At 37.1% G+C, this 26,324-nt stretch overlaps 1 protein-coding gene across 6 annotated transcripts in view; it reads left to right on the top strand.

Annotated features, from left to right (window-relative positions):
- The window catches only part of CNIH3 (cornichon family AMPA receptor auxiliary protein 3), a 47,024-nt gene extending 22,047 nt beyond the window's left edge, over positions 1 to 24,977 (top strand). For 2 of the 6 annotated variants that reach the window (XM_083828518.1, XM_083828520.1), the window contains exons 2-7: positions 1,991 to 2,059; positions 4,723 to 4,770; positions 18,596 to 18,652; positions 19,200 to 19,312; positions 21,466 to 21,609; positions 23,806 to 24,972. In XM_083828518.1, the coding sequence (XP_083684644.1) occupies positions 1,991 to 2,059; positions 4,723 to 4,770; positions 18,596 to 18,652; positions 19,200 to 19,312; positions 21,466 to 21,609; positions 23,806 to 23,833 (459 nt within the window). In that variant the 3' untranslated portion in view covers positions 23,834 to 24,972. Of the gene's footprint in view, positions 1 to 1,990; positions 2,060 to 4,722; positions 4,771 to 18,595; positions 18,653 to 19,199; positions 19,313 to 21,465; positions 21,610 to 23,805 lie in introns of all 6 variants that reach the window. The other 4 variants (XR_014581391.1, XR_014581392.1, XM_083828521.1 and 1 more) reach the window with 4 other exon arrangements.
- The last annotated feature ends 1,347 nt before the right edge of the window (positions 24,978 to 26,324 follow it).

Below are 26,324 nucleotides of genomic sequence, written 5' to 3'. Positions count from 1 at the left end.
GTTCTCCAAGTTATTGTCTCATACCAGTCTTCACTATGTCATGAGCTGGCTCCGTACTGGCTGTTGTTTCATTATTATCTCAAACTCCTTATTGCTGTTACTGACTACCAAAAGGAATAGCACATCAAATTCACTCATTTTTTTATTATTATTTTTATTTCAAGGAAATTTCAGCTCATTTCTCTGTTTGTAACACCTGCTATTATTGTACATTATTAAAAAAAAGTTGTCACTCAAAGCTCCTAACAGTTTTCTATCTTTAAGCCACATCTGTAAGTACTGGTGCAGTTAGACAAAGAGAATTTAAGGGAGATGCGCAGGATCCCAAGGTAAATCAGTGAACAGAGTCAGCTCTCTTACCTGTTATAAGAACATCCTTCTTCCTTTATATTGATGCAGCCAGTGCTGACATTGATATCCAATTATGAACACAACCATGTGTTTGACTTGCATGGTCTTTACCCTCTTAACAATTGACCCATTCCTTATTCCCTTATTCCCGACCTTATCCCTCGCAGTTGTACTGTAACCCTCTCACAATCTGTTATTTGCTCTTTCACCTTTGTCTAAACAGCTCATTGCAGACCTAATCCCTAACTTGTGGAGATACTGCATCCATGGGGAGAAACACTTCACTTCTAATCATGTCTTTATAGTTCCATTGGTTTATTCTGGCACTTTGACTTGTCATGGTTGAATAAATTGAATTTTGTAGTGTGCTCTTAGAAAATGCCACACTCTTGATTTTAAATGTGCTTCAGCATGATGAATGCAGCACTAGAGTGCGATGCAGAGTAGTGGTTACATTTGTGGATTGAAGCTCTAGGTTTTATCCTCAAATCTCTCAGCAGATTATTAGCTGAATCATTTTTAGACTTCCTGTTTTGTATGCATTTCATACCTGTAAAATGAATGTGTTTTAACTATACAGCAGGTCTGTGTTGATACCGACTTGGTTATTGTTTGAACAGCGAGGCAGCAGGTATGCTGTAATACGTCACAGAATGGCTGTTGCACTCATATACTAATTACCCGACTACTACCTTGTGCTCCCCTCATATTTTTATTGGGTGCATATACTTTCCTGGGTTGTAAATTGTCTGATGAGGAATCACTTTCATTGTGTGTTTATGTGGTCCCTATCACAATGAGCTTTCATTCCTTGAGTGAAGCCATCAGAATCAAAGGTATTGCTAGAATACAAACATAAAATGAAGTTAAGAACATGCTTTGAGATCTTTGAATGAAATATGCTGAGAGATATTACAGCTGTTTTATTTCCAAGAAAACATCATCAAACTTTATTATTTTTATGGGCAATTTTATCTGCTGTGCTTTAAAAGCAGGCAGTAATTACCAGTGTATCTAAATCCATCAGCTGATGAATGAAACTAAAGGACCTGAGCAAAAGATCTGTCTCCGTTAATGATATCTGAGGCAAATGTTCTAAGACCCACTGGAATTTAGGAAAGGCATGTTTTGCTCTAGAGTAATTTACCTTTTGAGGAGTACACTTGAAAACAAATAGCAGCTTAATTCTGAATTAATATCTGAAGTAGGTTTAATAACTTTTAAAAAAGAATCTGTTGTGCATGCATTAAACCTGGAGCAGTGCATCTGATGCATCTCTGTGTATTAGGCAGCTAGTGACGATTTCCATCAAGCCTGGAGATGTATTTGTGAAATAGTTTTACATCCTCTGAAAGTTCGAGAAAAAATTCCAGCTGATGGGAAGGAAGAAACCTGGAAAACAACAATGCTGAAAGGGCTACAGATGTGGTTTTACAGAAAGACAGAAGGATTAACGGATTCCAGGTTTCATATTTAGAAGTATCCCATGTTTTGTTTTAACTGTTTCTGAAAGGAGTGTATTAGGAAGTTAGGTTCCCTAATTTTCTCAGGAAATGGAAGGAAGGGAGGCAACACATCTAACTAGACTCTAGCATTTGTATTAATATTCATTACAATGTTTGAAAAATTTGTTTTTCAGATAATTGCCTTTGATGAGCTACGGACAGACTTCAAAAGCCCTATAGATCAGTGCAACCCAGTCCATGCAGTAAGTACAACCAATGATGTGCTAAGCAACAGCTACTAAAGATGCGTAGGTGCACTGAGCTATCAGTGAAAGTGTGAGTGTGGAAGGGAATGTAAAGCCTGTTGTTAAGACAGTTGTAGTTTGGAAAATTGATTTATTGGGCTAGTTTTAGGAAAACAGATGCTTTTTATGCTAATAGCTTTCCTTTTTGCTGACGAAGGCAGAAAAAAAAATATTTGGAAGTTCAAAAATTGAAGGATATATAATGTGATGCTAAAGCTTTTTTTTTTTTTTTTTTTGATTCTGTGGCACCACTTTTCCTTTTTAAAATCATTTGCTTTCTCTGCTTTCAAGTATGGGTTAATGTTCTTCTCCAATACTGTCCATATTGACCAGTCAAAAGCTTTGAAGGGATTTGATAAGAGGTGCATTCCTAGATCCTAGATCTCCCTGTACCCTATCAGGGCCCTAAATTTTCCTGTGCTTGAACAGTAAATAACACACTTTGTTGCATCTGCTATGGGAAAGGTAAAATATCACCATACGACTGTAAGCTCAGTTGTACCTAGTGAACCAAAATGCAAGCCAGATTTAAGCATATGAAAATTCTTATTTCAATGAAAGCTGTAATCTAGAGTGATTTAGCTAACCACAGTTAAACACGCTTCAGATTTGTACCACCATAACTGATAGCACATATTGGCCCCATCATCTCAATGCGAATTATAATGCTTTCAAGAGGTGCTGGATTTGTAGAGATTAAATGTATTGAGCTATTGAGTTAACAACAAATGACATGGTACCATATTCAGTAGTTGCCATTTAACCTTGTTTCGTAACTCAGCAGAAGATTTATGGTACCATTTAGACCACTGATTTGAAGTGTAGTCTTTACATAAATTTTCAAAGATGATGACTTGTTTACTGTTTACTAAAACAAAAGCAAAAAAAAAAAAAAAAGAGCTAAAGAAAGAAATTATGTCCATGAAATCCTATAGGGGACTTCAATGGAAGTAATCTGGTTTTAAATTCACTTTATTTGGTTTTACTTCCCATCTTGAGAACTGCACACAAGAATTGTGTATTTATATGTACCAGATTCCAGTCATTTATTCTTTTCCTAAAATTTGTAAGATGCTTCATGGAGATAATTTCCTTTTAGTTTAGAATGGTAATGGAACTGGTCTCCAGAATGAGAAAGTTAATGCTTATAATCCCTGTTTTAATCATGTTAGTGGGTAATCATAAAGTTAATCCTGACGTTTCCAGTAAAACACAACAAGGTATTCTGTGATCAGTTGCAATGTTTTATCTATCTTGTATGAAACCTCCTGTGATAATTTAAGCAATGATCTCAGATTTTTTATTTATTTATTTATTTATTTATTGTGCACAGTAAACTTGGTTTTGCCTGTTATAGTGATATAAAAGGAAGACTTTTATAATGATCAGGTATTTCTTATATCTGTGGCCAAGTATCTTTTCCTCTTTCCCTATGCATGGTCATTCATGGGCACATTCCATTAAGGCACTGGGCTCAGTCAGACAAGTGTAATGACCAGCCCCGTTTTACAGGTGACTTGCCCTTTTATACCCTTTACTGCCTATTTCCCCCTTGTTGTTCCTCCTGTTCCCCTTTCCCCCTGCACACCTCACATGGGTTTACAGAGTTCTGCAGTTTCTGTACCCTCCCAGCCCAGGGTCCCTTTGTTCACAATCTTATCAGCTGCAAGGTTCATCCTTCCTGGAAGTGGCTTTTTAGCCTACCAATTAGTGTTCTGTTTCTTGTAATTATCTCCCACCTTAGAAGTCCTCCATCAGATAACCCTGCTGGAATAAACATTCCTACATTTTCACATGCTCTCATAAATTAGTGTGACTGACTGAACTTGGTTCCCACAATTTCCTCCCTTCCTTACTATCTTGTTGCCTTGGAAAAGGGCCCTTGACCCTTAAAGGATTGGACACTGTCCTTCTACATACACTTATGATTAACACCAGTTACACAGAGTGAAATCTGATTTTACTAGTGAATTTCTCATTATAAGCCATTTAAAGGAGACCTGACTTTGACTTGTTTTCTTTCTGTGGATCAAGCTTAGAGCATCTTTTGAGTCAAAGTGCTTAATTACAGTTACTTTTAGCATTTATGAATGTATCTGTTGTTTAAAGTGATATTTCTAGGACATTATGGATATTATTCACTAATGGGTTAAATTGTAATATCACACGTTGCTCAGACCCACTATTAGTGGTAGTGGAAGTGCAGCTATACCAGCTTTTCAGTTATTTTTTTTCATTCAGACTTATCTTAAAGCTAGAGGTTGGATACGTGAAAATGCAAGGCCGAGTCTCTGTGTTGTAGATTGGCTCCAGCCACAAATGTTGACTTTAAAAAAAAGTTGGAGCCTCTGACTCAAGGCTAACATAGACATGAACCTCCTTTTTACACTGTTATTCCCAGTAACAGATGAAAAAATAACATTGGAACTTAGAAATGAGTAGATCCTTTGACTTGCAAGCAGTACATTAGAAGTGAATATTGTTGGTTGAGATTAATAACATGTTGCTTCCCTGCAACCAAAAAATATGATTTTGACCCCTTGTACTTGTAATACATTGTCTTTAATTTAACACTTAACACTACCTAATCTCCCACCTTTCTCCCCACTTTTTCTTGACAGAGAGAGCGACTGAGAAATATTGAGCGTATTTGCTTCCTTCTGCGAAAGGTGAGTATAAACTAGTCCAGGATTTGTGAACTGCATGAGAATTAAAGCCAATGAGTGGTTATCTGCATTCATTTTCTCTTTGAATAATCCTCATTCTCTATTGAAAGGTTCCGTTCTACTGCAGAAGTGGAAGTCATGATGACCTTGTCAGAATAGAGTAAGACAAATTATAAAAAGTTAACATAATAGAGGATTCCTAGATAAGAACTGAATCCTGAGAACATCTTCCCATTAGTTTTGGAACATGCTTTTGGATGGCGGTGAATCATTTTGCAGTTGCAGCTTGAGGTGCTTATAGCCCTATCATTTGATCATAGTGTTGTAATACAGGCTTTAGAAATATCTTTTTTTTTTTTTTTTAACAGGGGCTTGCTATTTGATAAATTAAATATTTTATTAACTACATATTTAATAATTAAGTTTTTTATTTGGCTGAATTGAAAAGTTGATACACCATTTATTTTAATTTGACCAGAGATGATGAGTGCCTCAGTTTCTGAGAGAGTTGAAGGAGCTGATAAATTGTAGGATTGATATGGTCAGGTTACATCTTTCCTCTGTAGCTTGAAAGAGGGCTTTCATAAACACTCATTGTTCTCCTGATTCTGTACCAATGAAGTCCAAATAGTCATAGTTCCAATATATTTCTCTTTATATATTCAAGTTTCTATAAATTGCCTTCACCAGAATAGTAATGGAGCTACCTAAATAATTCAGCATTTTTGCTTAACAAAGGTCATCACTGAAGTGTGGACTGCTGATTGCATCCTAATCAAGCTAAGAACTAAATTCAGATATGTTTTTTAATAAGCTGAAGGCCCCATCCTTAGAAGTTTTGGGAAAACCAGTGCTAGGAATTATTCACTTAGGATGATCCAAAGATCTAGTTGTAACCACACTCAGAACGTATGAAATGACTGAGATCGGTCAGAACTTGAGACAGATCTATTTGGCACCATTATGAGCATGTGACTCTTAGAAGCCACATTTGGGAACTTAGCATGGTTAAGGCACTAGGGGTGTGAAAATAATAGAAAATACACTTATCACCAATAGCTTTCCATTTTGTCAAATTGGCAGCCAGCCAATTTCAAGCTGTGTCACAGTGTATCTGACATAAAGCAACTGGTGAGTGGTAATGTATTAATATATGTGAGCCCATGAGAGTGCCTTGCCTTCATCAGTATTTAATTATTATTGAGCCTCAGCCTTCTTGTCAACAGCAAAATGGAGCGTTTTGGCTAATTACAGATTCTGTATTCAAAAGGGATTGGCTTGCTTCTGGTTCTCGTAAATAGTTTGTTAATTCAGTGTCTTCAAAGTTCTTTGGGGACACATTTGTTTTAATTGAGAGATGATATGCAAGAAGAAGGTGGTGGAATAACTACAGAGATTTGTAGTCTTTAAAACTGACAGTCACTAAAAATAGCTTTAGACTATAGAGCATAAAGTATTAACTGTTGGGGATAAATGCTGGCAAAAATGGTGTATAGATACAGGAAGACAGCAGTTAAGATGCTATCTGCAAGCACTAAATATATCCCTCATTATAAAATTGTGTCTTTAGGTTTGTTTCTCCTTCTATGAAAAAGCAGCATATCTTTTTGCCCCTGTCATAAAGTAAGATAATTCTTTTAAATGGCTTTGAAAATAGTGTTATATTGCTATTTATGACATTATAACTTAATGATGAAGATCTGTGGTAAATCTAAAAAAAAGAGGCTATAAGTAGATTATAAAAATATGTTCAGTTTCCATTACAGCCTGGTTTTAGAAGGGGCTCATGGGAATTACTAAATAGGGGTACAATATGCCATACAAATGATACTAATGAGTTTAAGGATGGATTTTTCATTTTATCTCCAAAATACTCAGAGAAGATTATTAACAAACTGTGACCAGGTACTTGGTATGTTACCAGATACAGTATAATTTAGTTAAGTTTTCCAAAATGGAATGGAGGATGTAATCTCTCAGCAGGTAGGTGCTTACAGACTTTTGGTTTGAGGAAAATATTTCCATGTCATGGAAACAATTTAGGGAGCACGTGAAGCATATATATATATATAATATAGTGCTGGCATATATACGTGCATGTACAAACAGATCCATGTTTTTATGGTGCTACAGAATGAGAATTAGATCAGTGTAAGTCTTCTGGTCATTGGAGAATGATTGATTTTATATATAAAGAAGCCATGAACCTTGTATAGCCATGGTTAAGTCTCGTCTGTTCTGAAGTAAATGACAGGAAGGACTTGTTTTCTGAAGCCAGCACCACACGAGGAGGATAGAGATAGCTCATTTCGTACAGTGATATATCTTTAGAGTATATATTAGTCTTCATGTGCATGTGCTGTAAGTTGTAGAATATTTGATTGTGTAGACATTGGTGTGTCATACAAGTGTTGCATATGTCCCATGTGAATGAAGTTAGTATTGGTCAATGCTGTGGACTCTGTGCTATCTTTTTTGCTGAATTTGCTGAATTGCTTTTGTTTCTCTAAGGATGTGATTACATGATGCACTACAATGCTTTGCAGAGATATTTAAACTAGTTGTGAATGAGCTGTCTTGGTTTAATGGAAGCAGTACAGTGAACAGCACAGAATCAGAATCATCTAGGTTGGAAAAACCTTCAAGATCATCAAGTCCAGCCATCAGTACAGGCTTCCTGGGCTCATTAGCACTTCTGAATAGTGTGATAATTGAGGTGTGACATATTGTGCCATGATTTTTGTGATTAAACACTTTGGTGAGGTAAACATATTTGATTAATCAAAACATATTTGATTAATGAAGACAGCAGTCTTATATACTTGTAATTGCAGGTGTATTTCAAGAGATCTACCTACCTGGTTGATTTCTGGTGGAAGTACTTATTCTAGCACTAAAGACAATTAGAAATTTTGTATATTTAAAATGCTATTTCATTAATCGACCATTGTAATAGCATTGCTTTACCTGTGGGGAAATTTAATTGACTTTTGGTTAGTGTTATGCTTATATGCAACAGCATCGGTAATGTTTGGCTTAAGCTGATAAATCCTTACAAAGGAGTTTAAACTTGCTTCATTCCCAGCAAATGTATTTCAGACTTCACTTTGCTCATGCCAAACCCTGTTGAACAATGTAGTTGATCCTTCTCAAACTATTAGCAAATATTTGTTTTTTAAACACCATTAACTAAAATAAAAGTGATTTATGAACAGTAAAACTGGCACTAACCTGAGAGGGAACTGAGGTAGAAAAAAGACTCATTCATTTTCCTACTGTAGTGGAAACATTTTAGTTAAGTTAATCATGAAATCCGTAAAATTGCAAGTGTAAGAAAATATTGTATTAGAGCTCAGTCCTTTATTTTTTTTATATATATTTATTTTTGTGGTGGTGTGTTTTTTTTTCTTTGTTAGTTCATTTGTGGGGGGGGGGGTGGACACATCCTGAAAGAATGATTGGAAGGGAGCAAATTCATCAAGAAATCTAATGACAGACAAGCTGATATTAATCTCAAAGATGTTTCCGATGAACTTGAACTGTCTAAAAATAAATAAAAAAAAATAGGCAGATGAAAAAATATGCAAGAACAACTTTTGAATAACCAAACTTACAGCTTGTTCAGTACTCCATTACTAGCATGAGCAACAACAAGAGTGGAATGTAAATCAGTAGCTGGGTGTTTAAAAATAAAAATCTCTTCACCTAATGCCTTTTGAAGCAAGTTCTACTATTTTAGTCAGGAGGCTGATGACTGCCAATGCTTGGTCTCTTCTAGTACCTCTGTCACTATGATTTCCAGTAGAGCCGGATCTAGGGTACTAGTGGTGGAAATGTATCGTGTACTCAGTAGTTGTGGTGTTTACCAGATGCAATTCTGTTTTTTACAGCTCTGCAAAAATAAAATTATAGAATCATTTAGGATGGAAAAGACCTATATCCTTCACCAATATTATACATAAAAAGACCAATATCCTTCATGCAGTGAGGGGCCCAAAACTGAACACAGTAACTGACGTACAGTCTCACCGGCACCACGTACAAGAGGACGGTCATTCCCCTTGTTCTGCTGACCACACTATTTCTGATGCAGGCCTGGATGCCATTGGCCTTCTTGGCCTCCTGGGCCCACTGCTGGCTCATGTTCAGCTGGCTGTCAACCAGCATCTGTTTTTTCGATTTATATTCCATAGTATACTCCCTAGTACATATCAAAATCATCTTTCACTGTATTTACAGGTTTTGGTTATTTATCAAACCAATGTTACCTTAAAGAGCAATTACAGAAGGCATTCAATTCAGACTGAGATACAGTAAGTAAAAAGTAAAACTTAGTGAGCATAATGTATAATTCCAAACAGTTGAGTCTCTGTGTACAATTTATTTAGATATGTTTTCATATGTAAGTATTCTGTTTAAAAGAAAAAGTCAGAATAACTTATATGTATGAAAATAAAAGTAACTCAGAGGCATAAGTAATCAGATTCTTGAGCTTGACATAGATTCAACTGTACTTGGAGCAGGTCAAAAAAGACAAAACTTGATGCTGTGTCTGTGTCATGCCTGTTTGTCAGTATTGAATGCACATACTCAGATCTTGAAGAAATAAAAATAAATTGTTCTGTGAATCTTTGAGTTCTCTGGAGCAGTTAAGAGGAAACAAGATTTGTATCTGGTTTTAGTATTTTCTTAATGAGTGAAAACATAATTTTCTGAGTATGGAGGTTCTGCTTCACATGTAGATAAATATTATGGCAAGTCAGCATTTTTAGTAAGTAGCCCTATCTTTTCTTGTTTATCCTTACTCAGCTGGCATCTTTCTGCATAGTTTGGACAAAGGAGATTGGCCAATGTGCACTAGAGCAATTGTTATATGAAATAATTTTTGTACTTGAACTTTGTTAGGTTCCAGACCTTCACCAACCAGTAGCTCATAACATTCTTTGCATGCAGGAGCTGTAGTGGACGTAGCCCTTGGAAGGGTGTCAGGTGTCACGGTAGCTGATTTCAATTGACTGTTCATATTCTGTTCTTCTTGGTAAATTTGTTGGTTATTACATTAATCATTTCTTCCATTGTTTTGCTTTGTGGTCACTAACAAGCCTGAGATAATGTCTCAGATTTATAGTGTGTATTTCTGCATATGTTGATTGATTGTTTCATCATGGATTTAGGGTTTTATAGATCTGTTACATTCTTTTAGCCAGTCACCATGCTGATAGCTATTAGCAGGGTACTTCAGTAAGCCTATTGCATGGTTCATTAAAATGCTTAATGTAAGGCTGTATAAATAAATTCAGCAAATTTGATGGGATTTTTAAAGTGGTGTGTAACCATCTGTATGTAAGAAGGAATCATACTTCCTTTGAAACAACAAATCCATCTATGAGAGGCTACAGCAATAGGCCAATTTGTTACAAAATAAATTTGGGGAGGAATAGCAGCAATAGTTGTGCCTTTCATAGTACTATATATATATATGTATTCTTTTTTTTTTTTTTTTTTCTTTTTTTAACAACTTCAGTAAAGGTGTTTTAATGCCTCATTTGGTTAGACTTGATGGAAAAAAATCACCAAAAACATTTTAGTATAGCCACACTAGAGGATTAACTCAGTTTAAGCAAAAGATACTTGCACGGCCTCTGCAGGGTAGCTACACACCAGGTTTGTGGCATACATTATGCATTATATTCAGCACCTCCCAACCAATAGTGAGCATTTTGTGTTTGAAGACTATGTGCATGTGTTATCTGAGAGGAAAACAGACTTGTCTAGTCAAAAGGTATTTTGGCTGTGGAAATAGTACTGGTATGGTGCCTCACAGGACAAAGAGGCTCATGTGTCCAGAGTTCTGATGATTGCTGCTGTAACAAAGATCACAAAGGGAACAAAAAATGGCACCACGTGACATTTTGTCCATTAACAGTGACTGTTGCAGTGATGGAGCACATGAACTTTGTCTGCTTTCATTAGAGACCAAGGACTTCATCATTGTTACTGTCTTCTGAATGCATATTGTATTTCTTGATGTATCTAATGCTTTCTCTTTTCTTACCACATCAATACAATGGAACTGCTGAGTTTGACTAATTATCTAGGCAGTATGAAAACTTTCAGGAGACCCTTCTTACTGAGTGACTGGGAGCTAATCTCCTAATCAAGAGATAGTGTGGGTAACTTCTGAAGAATGAATATAGAATTATGTATGTAGCAAACATTTTGCACTGACCAGATACATACTCAATACTTTGTCTCCCTATGACTCAGTGCAATGTAGAAGCTTGTACTTGTATCCAAGAGGGCATTGCTGTATATGAAGTGATTTAAGTAAAAACTATGTATTCTTAAAATTATTTTATCATCCTCATCTCCCCTCTCTCTCTCTCTCTCTTCCTTGAACTGCAATCCAGTGGTTCAAAACAGATTTGGTTTATATCAGAAAGTGAATATCTCTGGATTTAGGAAGGGTTTGACTTCATGTTTGTTGCTTACTATTTATTAGCTCATAAACTGCCTCAGAAGAAGTTCTAGAGATTGCACACAGGCATTGGAATAAAGGTTATTGTTGCTTCTAAAGCATTATTTAGATCTGCAGATTGGTTAGGATGTAGGATTGCCATGCTGCGCAGATTCTGTCAGTGAGGACTTGGACTGTCAGTCCAGCGACTTTCATAAAACTAAGTTCACTTAAGATCTCTTTTGTTTGAAGTGACCTAGGAATATTTTAAGTACATTAGAATCTGTGTAAGAGATGGAAAATTGCTAAGTGTGCACTTCAGTGCTCAGTACTTATTTGGAAGATAGTGCTGCATTGCTGTTACATGTTAAAGTTAGATTTCTTCTGGCCTTCAGAGTCATTGACAAGGTATTTTTACATTAGGAACGAGTAACTTTTTACACTCTAAACAAAATTTCAAGTTAGCTAAAAATGTATTAGTAAACAGATTTTAGTTTATGGAAATCATGGCTTATGGATGATTTATTTTTAAACAATTTTGCTACAGCATCTCTTGTTAGAAGAGGCATGAGATAAACTTAAAATTTACTGTTTATTAAATAGTGGGGCTGTTCTCAGGTTCCAAAGGCAAAGGAAAGAATAATGCAGCTTGGCAGGGGAAGTAGCGATATAGGAAAAGCAAATAAAATACTTTGAACTGAAATATCACACACATTCACTAGCTCTATGTTGGTTTAATTGTTTTCTGCAGCTTGCCTAAAAGAGGATGGAGTTTACATGTTGACAGAGATTCACATTTGTATCAGCAAGCCTGGGTGGAGTTTTGTTTGCATCCTGAAATACGAGGGACAAATGATTTTCCCAGAAACTTGCAATAAATTTGCAGCATACACAGAATTGTCCCCTATTTTTTTGTTTGTTTGTTTTTATTTGTTGTTTTTGTTTTTTTCCTGTTGTATGAATACTAGTCAGCATGCAATACCATGGTAGGAATGGCTCCTTTTTGTTTGTGCTTTTAGCTTGATGAATAAACTTATTTGCTGCAATCTCGGTTGAAGTATCCCACTTATGACATCTTAAAGGACTAGAATAGAGAGTGATACTTGGGAAAAGGAAATATATAGGACTTAAGAACTTAGAGGAAGTATAGTATTTCTGGCAGGCAATTCATTCACTACTGACATTCATTTATTATGTGCATTGTGTCATTCATTTATTATGTGAATTTTGCCAGCACTATTTTTAGTCAAATTTACAAGTTCCTGAATTCAGCATTTTTCAAATGTTAGAACATAGTAATTGTATTTTTAGTAATCATTACCTAAGAATGTCTGTGCACTCAATGGGGGATAATGAAAAGCTATATCCTGCTGTGCCTGCACAGGTGTTCAAAGCAGCACTGGATGATAAGGAAAGTTGTAAGCCTACTGCAAGCCTCAGTCATAGTTTGGCCTTTAGTCCCTTTTTATTCCAGGGAGGAAGTAAGATTTGCCAGTGCAATGCCTGATGAAAACTGATATATCCTTTGGATATATCCATACGCATGTTTACTCTTAATGTTATTGCTCAAGAAAATATTTACATATAAAACTACTTCAGATTAACCAACTGTATTTTGCTGTTAATTTCATATTTTAAAAGTTTAGTTAATCATCAAAGTGGTAAAAAAGTATTACCCTGTAATAGACAACCATTACAATTCAACTTCTTTCCAGTACTGCTTTGGAGGATATGTAAGCATATGCCCTTACAGTATCAGAACATCACAAGAAACAGTAGAATAAGACTGAAGATGCAGCAAAAATGTATATGAATAACAGTTGTCTGTAATGTACGCGTAAAAGAGAATTATCAGCTGCTGAGGGTATCTGCCTCTCAGAGCTGTGGTGAAGATACTGGCAAAATATGACTTCCTAATGGACCATATTTTCTTTAATTTGGTATGCAATAAATAAATACTTACATTTTAATGAAACTAAAGGAATTGGGGTTAAATCAAAATTCATTTATGTTTAGTAGAATGTTCATTGTGTACTTAAGTCAGGTTCAGACCCTATAAAGCCTCCTTGCAATTACCAAAAGAAAAACCACACACTACAATAGCTAAAAATAGAGTGAAATTATTTTACGTCTTATCTGTTATATGAATGGAAACTGTTTCAGGTGGAAGTTAAATGTCCTACCTTGCATTCAAATGCTGAAGTTTCCAATAAAACTGTTAGGATAGCAGGGCAGGAATCTTCTTTACCAGCTCTGCACTGTATCAAATCTACTTCCTCAGATTGACAGCCTTTAAAATCCAGATATGGAAACAGCCTTTTAGTGAACAGCAAGTTTTCAGTATTTACAAAACTGTCAATTTTAGGCAGATCCCAAGGAGAAAGCCTGAGGGCCCTTCCTGTACTATGCAGATGGCTGAGCTTCATTTTAATGATCACTGAGATTTCTGCATTCATTGACCTATCTGTGAAACGAGGTGCTGGTTTTCTAGATCCTAATGAGCAGCTGTGGTACTAATTGTTATTCTCACCAGTCTCAGGAGAACAGGTAAAGATGGAATGAGCTCTTGAATAACCCAGTTGTGGACTGTACTCTGTGGTTATATCTGAAACACAGGAGTGAGTTAGGGCAAGAAAGAATTTGTTACCCTGTTCCATGTCAGTGTTGTCAGAATTTGAGATTCACAATCCAGGATTGCTAACCCAGCTTCTGTTACAGGTTCTGAATTAACTTTAAAAAAAAAAAAAAAAAGTTTGTGAAGATATCACATCTAAGATCACAGCAGATCTGCCTTACTGACTGGTACTCCTTGATGCTCTTCATGCCCCGCAGTGGAAAAACTTTTTTCTTTCATCCACTTCATAGAATGATTTGACTTGGAAGGAACCCTTCAGGATCCTCTAGTTCCAACCCCCCTGCTATGGGCAGGGACACCTCTCACTAGACAAAGTTTCTCAAAGCCTCATCCAACCTGGCCTTAAACACTTCCAGAGAGGGGGCATCCACAGCTTCTCTGGGAAACTTGTTCCAGTGAACAGATTGATGATAAAGATGATAGGCTGATGACCCTAGAGACAAGCTGTAGAAGCTGCATCTTTGGGCAGAAGCAGGTTGCCGCAGCACTAACTACTGTGATAAGGCAGCATTACTTTGTCTAATGGTTGCCAATCTACGGGTACAATGGTAAATGTAGGGACACAGGATGGAGGCTAGGCTACATAGATGGAGAGTTCTTGGAGAAAAAAAATGTGATTCTGTGAGAATTATTATTATTGTTTTGCATTCAGGGGTATTGGACCTAAACAAAATGCTTGACAGGAGTATGAGTTCTTGATGTTTTAGTTACTTAACAGTGACTGAGAAAGCAGTTTGATTCACTTGTTACAATTTATGTAGTGTGAGAATGTAATTGCACTGGTGAAGGGCACTGATTACTATTCATGCTGCTATATCTTCCCAGTTTTGGTTTCTGAGAGGTATTTTATGTGCCGTATTCACTGGTGAGCCAAGCTGTAGGAGTCATTCCATGAGAAAATGATATATAGTGTTCTGTAAGAGCAAATTGCATTTGGGAAGAAGGTAGTCATATGTAATAAACAGAATAAGGAGAAAGAGTACTTACAGGAAAAGATGTGATTGTTTTTTTGTAGAAGAACAACAGAATATATTCAGGGAATAGGAAACTGAACAAAATGATTTTGGACTGAGCTTCCTGAGAGATGTTCTTATGCAGTTGAGATCTTCAGATGACGCTGTAGTCCGATAAACACAAAGCAGCTGCCGAGAGGTGTTAGCTTCAGCTTTCATTTTCCCATGCTTTAGTTCAGCCAAACCTTGGTGTCTACACACAGCAAAGCCTGACTTATTTTCTTTGGAATTAGAAACTACCTACATGTGCACGTATGTGTGTACTACTGTGTATGAGGATATATTGAATTTTAATCACAGAATCACAGAATGGTTTAGGTTAGAAGGGACCTCTGGAGGTCATCTGGTCCACCCCACCCTGCACTAGCAGGAACACCTAGAGCAGGCTGCCAAGGACTATGTCCAGACAGCTTTTGAACATTGCTCACAGCCTCTCTGGGCAACCTGTGCCAGTGCTCTGTCACTTGCACAGTAGAGAAGTGCTTCCTGATGTTTAGATGGAACCTCTTGTGTTCCAGTTTGTGCCCATTCCCTCTTGTCCTGGCATTCCTGGCACCACAGAAAAGAGCCTTGCTCTATCTTCTTTGCACCCTTCCTCCAGGTATTTACACACATAGGTAAGTTTCCCCCTGCGTCTCCTCTTCTCCAGGCTGAACAGTCCCAGCTTTCTCAGTCTCTCCTCACAGGAGAGGTGCTCCAGTCCCTTGATCATCTTGGTAAATCTAGTAAGAAAGTACATGTTTGATAAAGCTCATGGCTTAATTATTAGTACTAGGTACACAAAATAAAGAATTTCCGTAGATAATCACATCTAAAATAGGAACCCAGAGCCTCATTCTCCTTTAATAAACATTATAAATTGCAGATATTTTACGGCAACTTGGCAGTTAACCTCTAACACAAGCAGGTATTAGTTACGGATACTTGGGCAGCTCCCACCCCTCCTTCTTCCAGAGCTGCAAATTGAAATTTACTAGTGAAGCGAGTGAATAATAATATACTTCTCCACAATTCACAGTGTGAATTAACTTTGCTTTCATTTATTGTCCCAATTTTATCATTTCTATTACAATGCAAGAAGGAAGAAGACCAGAACTGTACCACTACCCGTTGAAAAGATCCTTTAAGCAGAACTAGTGCCAAGGCTGCTGATTTACAGCACTAGAGCACTTGTAGATTAAAGCATTTCCCCAACACTTCTAAGTAAAATGAAGGAAAGAAAGATCATGACTAAATCAAGCCAGACAATCCCTGAAGCATGGCTGGCAAGGCTGAGTCCTGCCTGTAGGGGCAACAAGACCACTGGCATGCTGGTAGTTACTCAGTAAAGTTTGCTTGTATTTGATATGACTGCCTTTAACTTAGTTTTGAAGGTAACTGAGGCTGGAGAAAGCATTCATCTCCTACAAACATCTCCCCTTAAATGGCAGGTTTTTTTTCAGACCATTTTCCTCAAATATGCCATATGGTTCTTAATTCAATTGCACATCATAGGATTGTGCTGGATGAAGAACACCTGAATTCCAGAAAGCAATAAGGGAGAAAACATTTATCCCCAATTAATGGTGGGATGATAATGATATGGTATCTACCTAAGACTTTACATTTGAAATGCAAATTATGGATTATGAATAAGGATTTTTAATGTTTCCTGATATAAATATTTACTTAATTATACACATCAGAGCATACATAGAAATGTATAGTAGTTTTTTTTCCTTGCTTACATTATAGTGAAAGATGTTTGTGAGTAGCAGAATTTTGGTCTGGAAACTGACTGCCTTTTCAGGCTTTTCCATGCTTTCCCACAGGTAAATGTCAGCCAGCAGAATTTCTAGTGATAAATTTGTAATTGTAAATTTGTAATTTGTAAAGCCATTCATTAGCTTGGGGCTCAAGGTGACCAAATTGCAGCTTTAGAGAACTGGGCTTCTTTGCCAGTTTCCCCTCCAACTCTATTCTGTAGCTGTCTGCAGACTTTATCTTGACCTGTGTCAGAAAGAAGTTTGTTATCTGAATCAGAGTGTTCCTGGTTCAAAATAGAATCATACTGTTTATATCCTAACATATTTACCATCTGACAATTTCATATGCTGTCCCAGAAATGAATAAAAAAATCTTGATTCCTGTTGCACGGCTCTGCATATCACATAAATTTCTATTGTAATGGACCACCTCAGCAGAAATGATAAGGATTGACTGTTGCTTATTTCTAAACCAACTTCCTTCCCTCCAGGAGCCAAATCTTGTTTTTGCTAAAGTTCACTGAAAGTTTCCATTGGTTTCAGAGGACATTTGGGTCAAACTGCAGGATAATCCTTCCAGCCAAGAACTGAGGCACTGTTGGTTTGGGTGTTTTTTGATTTTGTAGTTATTCATCTATTCAGTTTACTATTCCTCACAAGCCTTGCTGTTAGTGTCTTTATAAGCTTTATGCTTTCACTTTCTCTCACTTTTAGATTTAGTCTCTTGGCTAAATCACTTGAATATAAACTATAATTGGCTTGCAGGCTGGTGTTTGATTGTTTTTTTCCATGATTTCTCTTCAGAAACTGTGATCAGCATTGATCCTGTATTTATTTATGTCCACGCAAAAATATCACTCCAAGACAAGGGTGACAAAATGACCAATTTGTTATTCTGTCAAAAGTACAGGTAGATTTAATAGACACTGGAAACTGTTACTGGAAAGTGAGTCTGTTCTCCACTGCTTCCTGTCTTTCCTTTCTAGCTTCACAGCTGAATTTTTGTTTTGTTTTGCATTGTTTTTTAAGCTCCTCATAAATTTCCACCATGGGTTTCCTTCCCTGTTATTACCAGCCAGTCCCCTGATCAAACACCAGCGTTGTGTTTTTGCTAAGTTTGTGGGCTGTACTGGAATCAGAAATCAAGTGTGTGATAACGAAGGTAACAGGCTCTTAGGTGCTGTGATGCTTAGTGGGTAGACATCCAACATTAAGACCTTTCTTATCTGCAATTTGTGGCAAGGATGAATCATTGTCTTGGTAAAGGTTATAGTCATGTTGTAAATCACATTCTGAAAATGAAAAAAAAATGCAGCAGTGATAAATAACCGCCATCTGGAATCTACACTATGTAATTGTATCACGATTTGTCATGCCCATAAGATAAGCTTTTGAGAATGCTTAAGTGGAAGGCATAGACATAGACATAGAGATATCCAAATGTGTTAACTACTTCAAGCAGTGAAGGTAAATGAAAGTGAAAAAATTTTGTTCCATGTGAGGTAGAAGAAGTCATAAAACTATTGAATTCATTGCAGCACAGCTGTACAGGAGTAGGTAGGAGCTGGGACTAGCTGTAGAGCGGGCTTTTCGTTGTTTTTAGTAGCAGGGCTTACTTTACCCATTTGACAGACAAAAATGCATTGACATCAAAAGAAGTCTTTCAAATGCTTTTTGTGGTGTAACTTTGGCTGATGTGGCTTCAAGACACATCAAGGGATGCAGAAGAACTGTGTATGGGATTGTCTAGCTTTGAGAAATATATAATGCTGGAAGTTAGTCTCTTTCATGACTTGAACAAAGACATAAAAGAACAGGTTTCTGAGAAAAGGCATTGGAAGAAAACTATAGAAGAAAGCCAGCTAAGAAAGGGGAAAAGAGTGAAAAAAGTAAGATGCCTTTAGAAATAACTACTCTGAATCAACATCACATGAATTTCTGTTTCTGCCAGCTGCCCACTCACTTTCTCTTTTAATAGAAAGAATCATCTTGGTCTGAAACAAGTATTGTGGGGAGCCATGGATTTACCAAGGAAGTGAGTTTCCTGTCTTAGTGAGTTTTAGCTCACAACGCTAACCTCGTAATGGATTTGATATCTTTAAGGTGTATATAACACATCAGAAAGGTAGAAGTAGCCTTCTATTTTACCAAGGATACTCCTGCAATGTAGATGTGAAGCTTCAATAATGGGTTAATTATTTTCTTTTCAAATGCATCAGTAATAAAACATATCTTTAAGACCTCTTTTATAGAAATGTTCTCACTTAGTCTCACAGTGCTTCTGTGAGGTAGGCAGTAATATAATGTATATTTTGTAAACAGAAATGTGGAGCACCCAGTAAGACAGCAAAAGATTTGTCCCATGCCTCTCAACAAGCCCCTGGTGTACAGTCAGGATTAGAACCAGGACAAGCCTGTCACTGTGTCTCATGCTTATTGCTCTTAGCTACGCTGTCTGTCAACTGAGGTATGTCTGGGGACAGACACGCTGGAGGTTTGCAGAGATGGTTTGTCTTCCGCAAAACTAACGACTAAAATCACAAAGATGTTTTACTGACATCTGTTATTTCTGTTCCTTTTAGCTGGTGTTGCCGGAATACTCTATCCATAGCCTTTTCTGCATAATGTTTTTATGTGCCCAAGAATGGCTCACACTGGGGTTAAATGTTCCTCTGCTTTTTTATCACTTCTGGAGGTAAGCCCACCCTTTATATGCTGACTGCTTGTTAGCCTTATTTGCCAATTCATCCCCCATGAAGGTTGTATGAACTATGAATTGCAGTGATAAGAGAAAGGCCTAAAAGTGTTTGTCTAAAAGCAGCTAAAATTTAAGTTTCCAGGGAAAAAAAATAATATATACTTTTTTGTGCATGATTAGATGGGAAAAGTCATAATATCTTAATGTGGCTTTAAATAGCCACATTTAAATAGCCACTTAGATGATCTCAGTGGTGTGAGGATGCCATCACCACAACCAAATAAAAACTTGACCTGAAATGAGCTGGAGTCTGGAAGTTGAACTCAGTGAGGCACTAAATGCTTCACAGGCTAGGAGCTGTAAGACAGTTCATGTCCAAAAGATCTTGTACCTATTCATTCAGCCCTGGCAAGGAAACCTTTCCACTGGGTTCATGGTACAGAGACTGGGAAAGTTGAGAGAATTTTGCTTCTCATCTTCTCTGATATCCTTACATGTTTTTGCGTTGTAAAGTAAGTTGCTTCTTGCTCTACAGTAGAGAATGTATGTTCTGCATGAGAAGTCTTGCTAAGAGACTCTTGAAGCAGCTACTGTTGTGAAGTAGCTTGAAGAATAATTTTGTAAAGAAGCCAGTACTAGTACTTTAGCTAGGAACTGAAAAGTAGTAGCTTTTTTACATTGTTTTCTGCAAAACTTGGTAGTAATGCACCATCATATGGTAGAGTGTATCATCCTGAAGTTAGAGTGACAGCATAAGTTCTCAGGAAGTTTAATGGGGGGAAGCTATGAATGCTGTTTTGTTAGGTGCAATAATAGTGTTTTATGGTGTTTTTCAAAGGTTAACAATAGAAGTGTGACAATAATATTGTTTTGAAAATTAAAAAAAAAAGAGTTATGTACAAGCTGGAAATGGTCAGACTTGAAATAATGGATATGCTTCTTTGGATATACTTCTGTGGTTCTCCATATGTATTGCTATAATTACCACATCATTTTTTTGCTGTTTTAGCCACAGACAGTTTTGGGTTCATTGTGTAAATTTCTACACAAAACCATGGGAAGATAATTGTGTAATACCTTCATTCCAATGAAGATAATTAAGTAAAGATTTCACCTGTGGTGTAAAAGCTTTGCAGTGTTATTAGAGACTGTAAGTGGATGAGACAAATATTAGAAAGGAAGAAAGGAGGAAGGCAAGATTATTAGGAGAACTTTTGATTTCAAAGTTTGCAGCTGGTGACTTGTATGGGGATTTTATATCTATCTGTTCATATATCTGTTTATCCATCTGTAAGCAATCCCAGAAATTTTCAGTAGTTAATTACCATTTCAAAGCAATAGAAATAACAATATTTCATCTGATTTGTGCAAATCTTAAAGCAGTTCATTTACTGTGTTCAGGCTTTTATTTTTGTGGTTTGCTTTTGCTTTTTGCTGCAAGGTAACTGAGACAAAAGCTCCCTTGCAAAAAAAAAAAAAAAAAAAACAACAACAACAACAAAACCCTTTCATCATGATTTCATGATTTTCTCAATCATCCAGTCATTACTGAGAATAACTAAAAGTGTCTCCTATGTAAGAAGTAAAACATTTTGCAATAAAATTTATTTAGATAATATATTTTTAAGCAGTGCTATGTGTAGAAAACACTAGTCAGCCAACTCTTATGTTACTCCACATTGCCTTTTTCCTTTTCAGATTTGGAGAAACTGAGCTGTAAATTGGTTGAGGTTGTCACCTTTCATCATATCTGAAATCAGTTGTGTAGATGCAGTTAAAGCCCAGTAATTCTTCCTCCATGCTGTGATCACAGACTGCTACATATTGTCACTCAATATGTAAGTTTTTAGTGAGTAAGCTAGAAAGAACTATATAGGCAGGGGGAATGTTTCAATCTAAAAAATTAACAGAGTATAGAAAGTCTGCATTCATGAATCACTTGTTCTGCAAGAACAGCCTGCTTAGACTAGCATCCTGATTTTAACACTGTCCAGAAACAGGGGCTTGAAAAAGAGAGGAAAATTCCTCCTGTATCTTGGAAGACTGTTTTCTTCTGAGATGGTGATCAGAACAGTGACATATTTAATTCAGGACATATTTAATTCAGCATGTTACAGAGTCATTTCAGATGTCTTCTCCTTCTCTTTCAGGTATTTTCGTTGCCCAGCAGATAGTTCAGAACTAGCGTATGATCCACCCGCAGTCATGAATGCAGATACCTTGAGTTACTGTCAAAAAGAGGCCTGGTGTAAGCTAGCTTTCTATCTCCTTTCTTTCTTCTACTATCTTTACTGGTAAGTCTGGTCATTTCGCTAAGGAAATAGCGGCTGCTTTTCATTTGACATGTGAAATTGCATTTAGGAATGGATGAAAAAAATGGGCTTGTTTCCTTAGTTCTACAAAACTGCTTCTGATCTTGATTCAGGAAAGCATACCCGCTTACAGCAACACGTACTTAAATCTGTGAACAGTTCAGTACAGAATATTAAGCATTTATCTCAAGCCTGAGCCAGGCCCAAGGACCAACCCAAGGGAAAAAAAATTTGCTCTTCTGCATAGTCTCTTAGGATGTGTGAAAGAATACGTGTTGTGATATGACATTATATCAAATAAATATTATAATGTACAGTTTTAGGATCAATTTCTCTGTTGTGATTTTTCTTTTTCTTATGCTTCAAAAGAGTATGATGTCCCCCGGTGCTAACCAGTGCACTGGCACAACTTGCTAGCATAGAATTTAGCACATTACAGAGCATTTACTGATGTGTTTCCCACAGTCTCTATAAGCCAGTCTGAATGCAGTACCTGAAAACTATCTCCCATTGCAGCATCACAGGCTGTTCAGGCTGGAAGCATGCCTTCCAGACTGCGCTGAGTCTGACAGGAGAGGTTCACCAGGCATATTCTCACAGGCAGTTCACAGGCTGCCTGCGTAGTGATGCTCAAGACAGTAAGCAAATGAGTAGGTAGATGGTGAGTAGGCATGCTGGATGCACCATGCTTGCAGTCATTCCTACAGACCTCCCTTTCATGATGAGGTTAAGCCTGTGTGTGCTACAAAACCCTCTATGAAGGACATTCTTGGAGATTTGCACCCCAGTCATTCCCCTGCCCCTTTTAGTTGTCAGATGTCCTTAATGCACAGTTGCAAATGTCCAGTGGAAGAATATGTGAGGAACATATTTAAGACCTTTGGCAGAATTCCTGTGCTTTTAGTCACCCCTGTAATCACACCATAAAACTACTTGACAACAAAGGATAACACAGTTTAGATGGAGGTGTTGTTTTTAAGATGCCTTTTTTCTACTCCTTTAATAATGTATTTGCATAGAACACCTCTTCAAGCCGGAACTGCATGCAGTAGTCCTTCTATAAGGTAGGTTTGTACACTGGTAGAAAAAGATAAATGTCACTTCTCCTTTGATCACTGGTATGTTATTTGTTCTGTTGTTCATCTTACCTTCAGGAGTCATTGCTGCAGGTTGATGTTTCTCAATGTTACTTTTAAATACCACTGACAACAAAGTTTTCTGGCCACATGTGCACATGTATGTGTGTGTGTGTGCATATCTGGGAGGGGAAAAAAGTAGGTAGAAGGGACCAGACCCACAGAATCTGGTAGGTGCCTAACTGAGGTGGATGGGGCATTAGAATCTAAGCAGGAACTTTGCATCCAGGAGCTCTGTGTGTTTGGGCTGAGTGTCTTCACCTGCCAGACTTCATTGCAGAGGCAAGAGGAGATGGCGAGGCACAAATAGAGAAAGAAACATTTTAACCCCATGTTCTGTAGGCTAAAAGACTCTATCAAAGACAGCTGTGTGGTGTCATCTAGCATTTCTGCTGGGACTAAATTGCTGTACTGAGACGTGTTTCCCTTCATTCTAAAATGTGGCCACGTAAGCCAAAGTTCACCGCCTGGTCCTAAATAAAATACTATTAATTGTAATCACTTTTGCTGTGCTTTCCTGAGTATTATGAAAATTAGAACTGCAGTAAAAACAATATGATTTCTTCACTTTTCAAAGTTGCCCTTAATAGATACAGATCCACTCCAGTTACTGTCTGCATTTTGTTTGTTCTACTGCGTAGAATTTTTCCAAAGGAAAGAAAACAGTCTAGTTTCATGGGAAACCATACCTGCCCTGCTGAGAGTTGCTGGTTGAAGTTTTAAAGATCAAATGTGCTAAAGCAAAATGGTTTTGTTTCTCCACTGTTCAAATTCAGACATCAGACCACACTTTAATAAGCTCAAACACAGCTGGTGGTGCAGTAGGATGTCACTAATGAATTTGTTATTTCTTGAGTGCTTTTTGATACCCATCTTGAATGCACCATAATTAAGATGCTTTAGAGAGATGGAAGTAATGCAAAGGAAGGCATAGGCCATTACAGTCAGACCTGAGGAACAGACAGTAAAGAGTTATAAAAATCAAAGTGCTCTGTATGCCTCAAAAGGATACTTTCATATTGTGTCTTTCTTTTACATTCAGCATGATCTACACTTTGGTGAGCTCTTAACTGAAACATCATCATTGAAGACTGAAAACAACAAAGGCTGTGAAGGTACAAGGGTGAGTGAGCCAAGTGATGCATGAGAAAAAAAAAGGAAAAAAAAAGTAAAGAGAGGAAGACTTTGAACCCAAGAAGTAAACAAAGTATGTGAAAGAGAGATCCAGCAGAAGCAGAGTACCATGAAGAATGGCTGAGTTAACTGTGTTTATCTTTTGTTTCTCAGTGTGTTGCAGTAAATGGCTTTCAAAACCCAAGCAAAACCAAAAAATGCAACAAGGTGGGCTGAGTTACAGAACTATTCACCTCTTCAGGGATAATGCTACTCAGCTAAATGCAGTCATCATAAACTGTAGCCCCTATTGTCTTCCAGGAAGCAAAGTTTTTTTGTTGTTATTGTTTTTGCTTTTAATGACTGTTCTGTTCTGAGGAAGCAGAGGGCAAGATCATCATACACAGCAAGAACAGCTACACAATACGTTCTGAAAATGAGCATTGACGAGTTCAGATAAGATGTGTGACCATTCTGCAGGGAGGTTCTTGTGACATTAGTCAAACAGGGATATTGGATCTTGGGAAATTGTTTTCAGGTGTTCTTTTTTTTTCACCCATAACAAAAATAACAGAAGAGTTTAGAAATTACAGTGTTCTGTTTTTTAATGTTATGCTATTCCTGTAGATAAATGTCCAGTATATTTCTGTATTTCATTTATGATGCATCAATAGCACAGTAATACGTGTAAATACATTGGGATTGACCTAAGCACATCAAGCACTTACCAGAGTAGTATTCCTCTGACTGCAAAAAAGACTGGTAAAAGCTGCATATATTAAAGAGGATTGTAACATAAACGTTATCTTCTTTAGAACGCTGGATAACAAAATGCTGGACCAGGCAATCATGGGCTGTAATTCTATTGTGCAGCTTTATTTCTGCTGTCAAATTTAAGCTAAAACTAAGGCACAAAATGTTTTTATCTCATATTAGGTGGGTATTGGAAGTTGTTCTTTTTTATAATTTAAAAGTTTTTTTCATTATTTTACCATATAATTTCTATTTAATTGTCTGTATATGTGCTGTATATCTTCATATATGTGTATATACAAATGCACATCTATATAAACACAATCTATTCATATTTTAGGTTTATCTGTTTAATTTAACAGGTCAGAAGCATTATATGTCCAGAACTGCTGCTAAGACTAGTAAGACTAGTACCACTACACGCACAGAAACAACTTGGGTCTTGCATTGTCAATGAGGTAATAAGACGTTACTAGCAGAGATGCAGAGTGTGCGAAGAGGCCCATCTGTATGGAAACAGCTTGGTTACAGATGGTCTTGTTAGTACTAGCTCATTGTTCACCCTCCCAAATTTGTTCTGCCTATTGAGAGCCAACAGATTCTTCTTTTGGACTTTGGGCATGAGATTTCAGAAGGAGAGGTCCAGTCCCACATTCAGCACCATCCCTGTGCTAACAAACCCTGTTTTAGAGCATGGTGGAGAAGCAGTAGCTGAATGCAGTAATCTCATGTCTGGCAAGGTCAAAACGGAGCTGGAGCTACTGCATGCATACAGTGACAAGGTTTTTGTTGGTGTGATCAGACTATGTTAACAAAATTAAATCCTTTCAGCCTGCAAAGTACAGTTGGTGAATTAAAACTGTCTGCTTGTGGCCCATGCCAACTCCTGGGCATTGCTTGGAATAGTGCTAACTGGCTTGTGCAAAAAGTATACTGGGGTTATTCTAACAATATTTAGAAGATCAAGTTGTTCCAAGCACAGACATTCTTTAATTTATCAGTACAGACATAGCCAATAAATCTTTCTGTATGCAGTTTAACTTCCTACAACTTACCATTCCCACTTCTGGGAAGCACACAACAAGGCTGCCAATTCAGGTTACTTAGGAAGCTAATTTGGGCTTGATGGTTCATAAGTTTGGATTGCACACACTACAGAAGTGGCTAAGTATGCTCTTGAAATCACATTGACCTTGCAATCAGTATGGCTGTGTTTGCTTGGAGTGTGCTTGATCTAAGAAACTTTGCTGGGTCATTACAGAGCTAACTCTGATAAAGTTCTGTCGCCATGATATAATTAATGCAAAACTGATCAAAAGCTGTAGTTTGTCTTTAATTGAATTTCTTTTGTACATACTATAACTTAAAGCACCTCGTTCTGCAGAAGTATAGGAGCTAACTTCACAAGAGAAAATCAGCATCACAGTGATAACTTCTAAGCACCTTGCTACCTTATAAAGCTCTCAAATCTGAGTAGGTGACTGAATCTTTCCAGAATGCATCAGAGGTAGAAAAAAATGAATTCAGGTTTTCTACATTCTAGATATATGCTTTAAAGTCAGTTTCATGAAAAGTCCTGGTATGTTTTTGTGAGGCTGAATGGGTGAAATTATGATCCAGTTTTGCAGGAAAAGACAATTTTCAAAACCTGAGCTTTAGGCGTGAACTAGATCACTAGCAGATCAGTTGATTGTC

This window comes from Anser anser (genome assembly GCF_964211835.1).
Source record: "Anser anser genome assembly, chromosome: 3".
In the NCBI taxonomy this organism is placed as follows: Eukaryota; Metazoa; Chordata; class Aves; order Anseriformes; family Anatidae; genus Anser; species Anser anser.
This window is presented reverse-complemented; position numbering and strand designations above follow the sequence as displayed.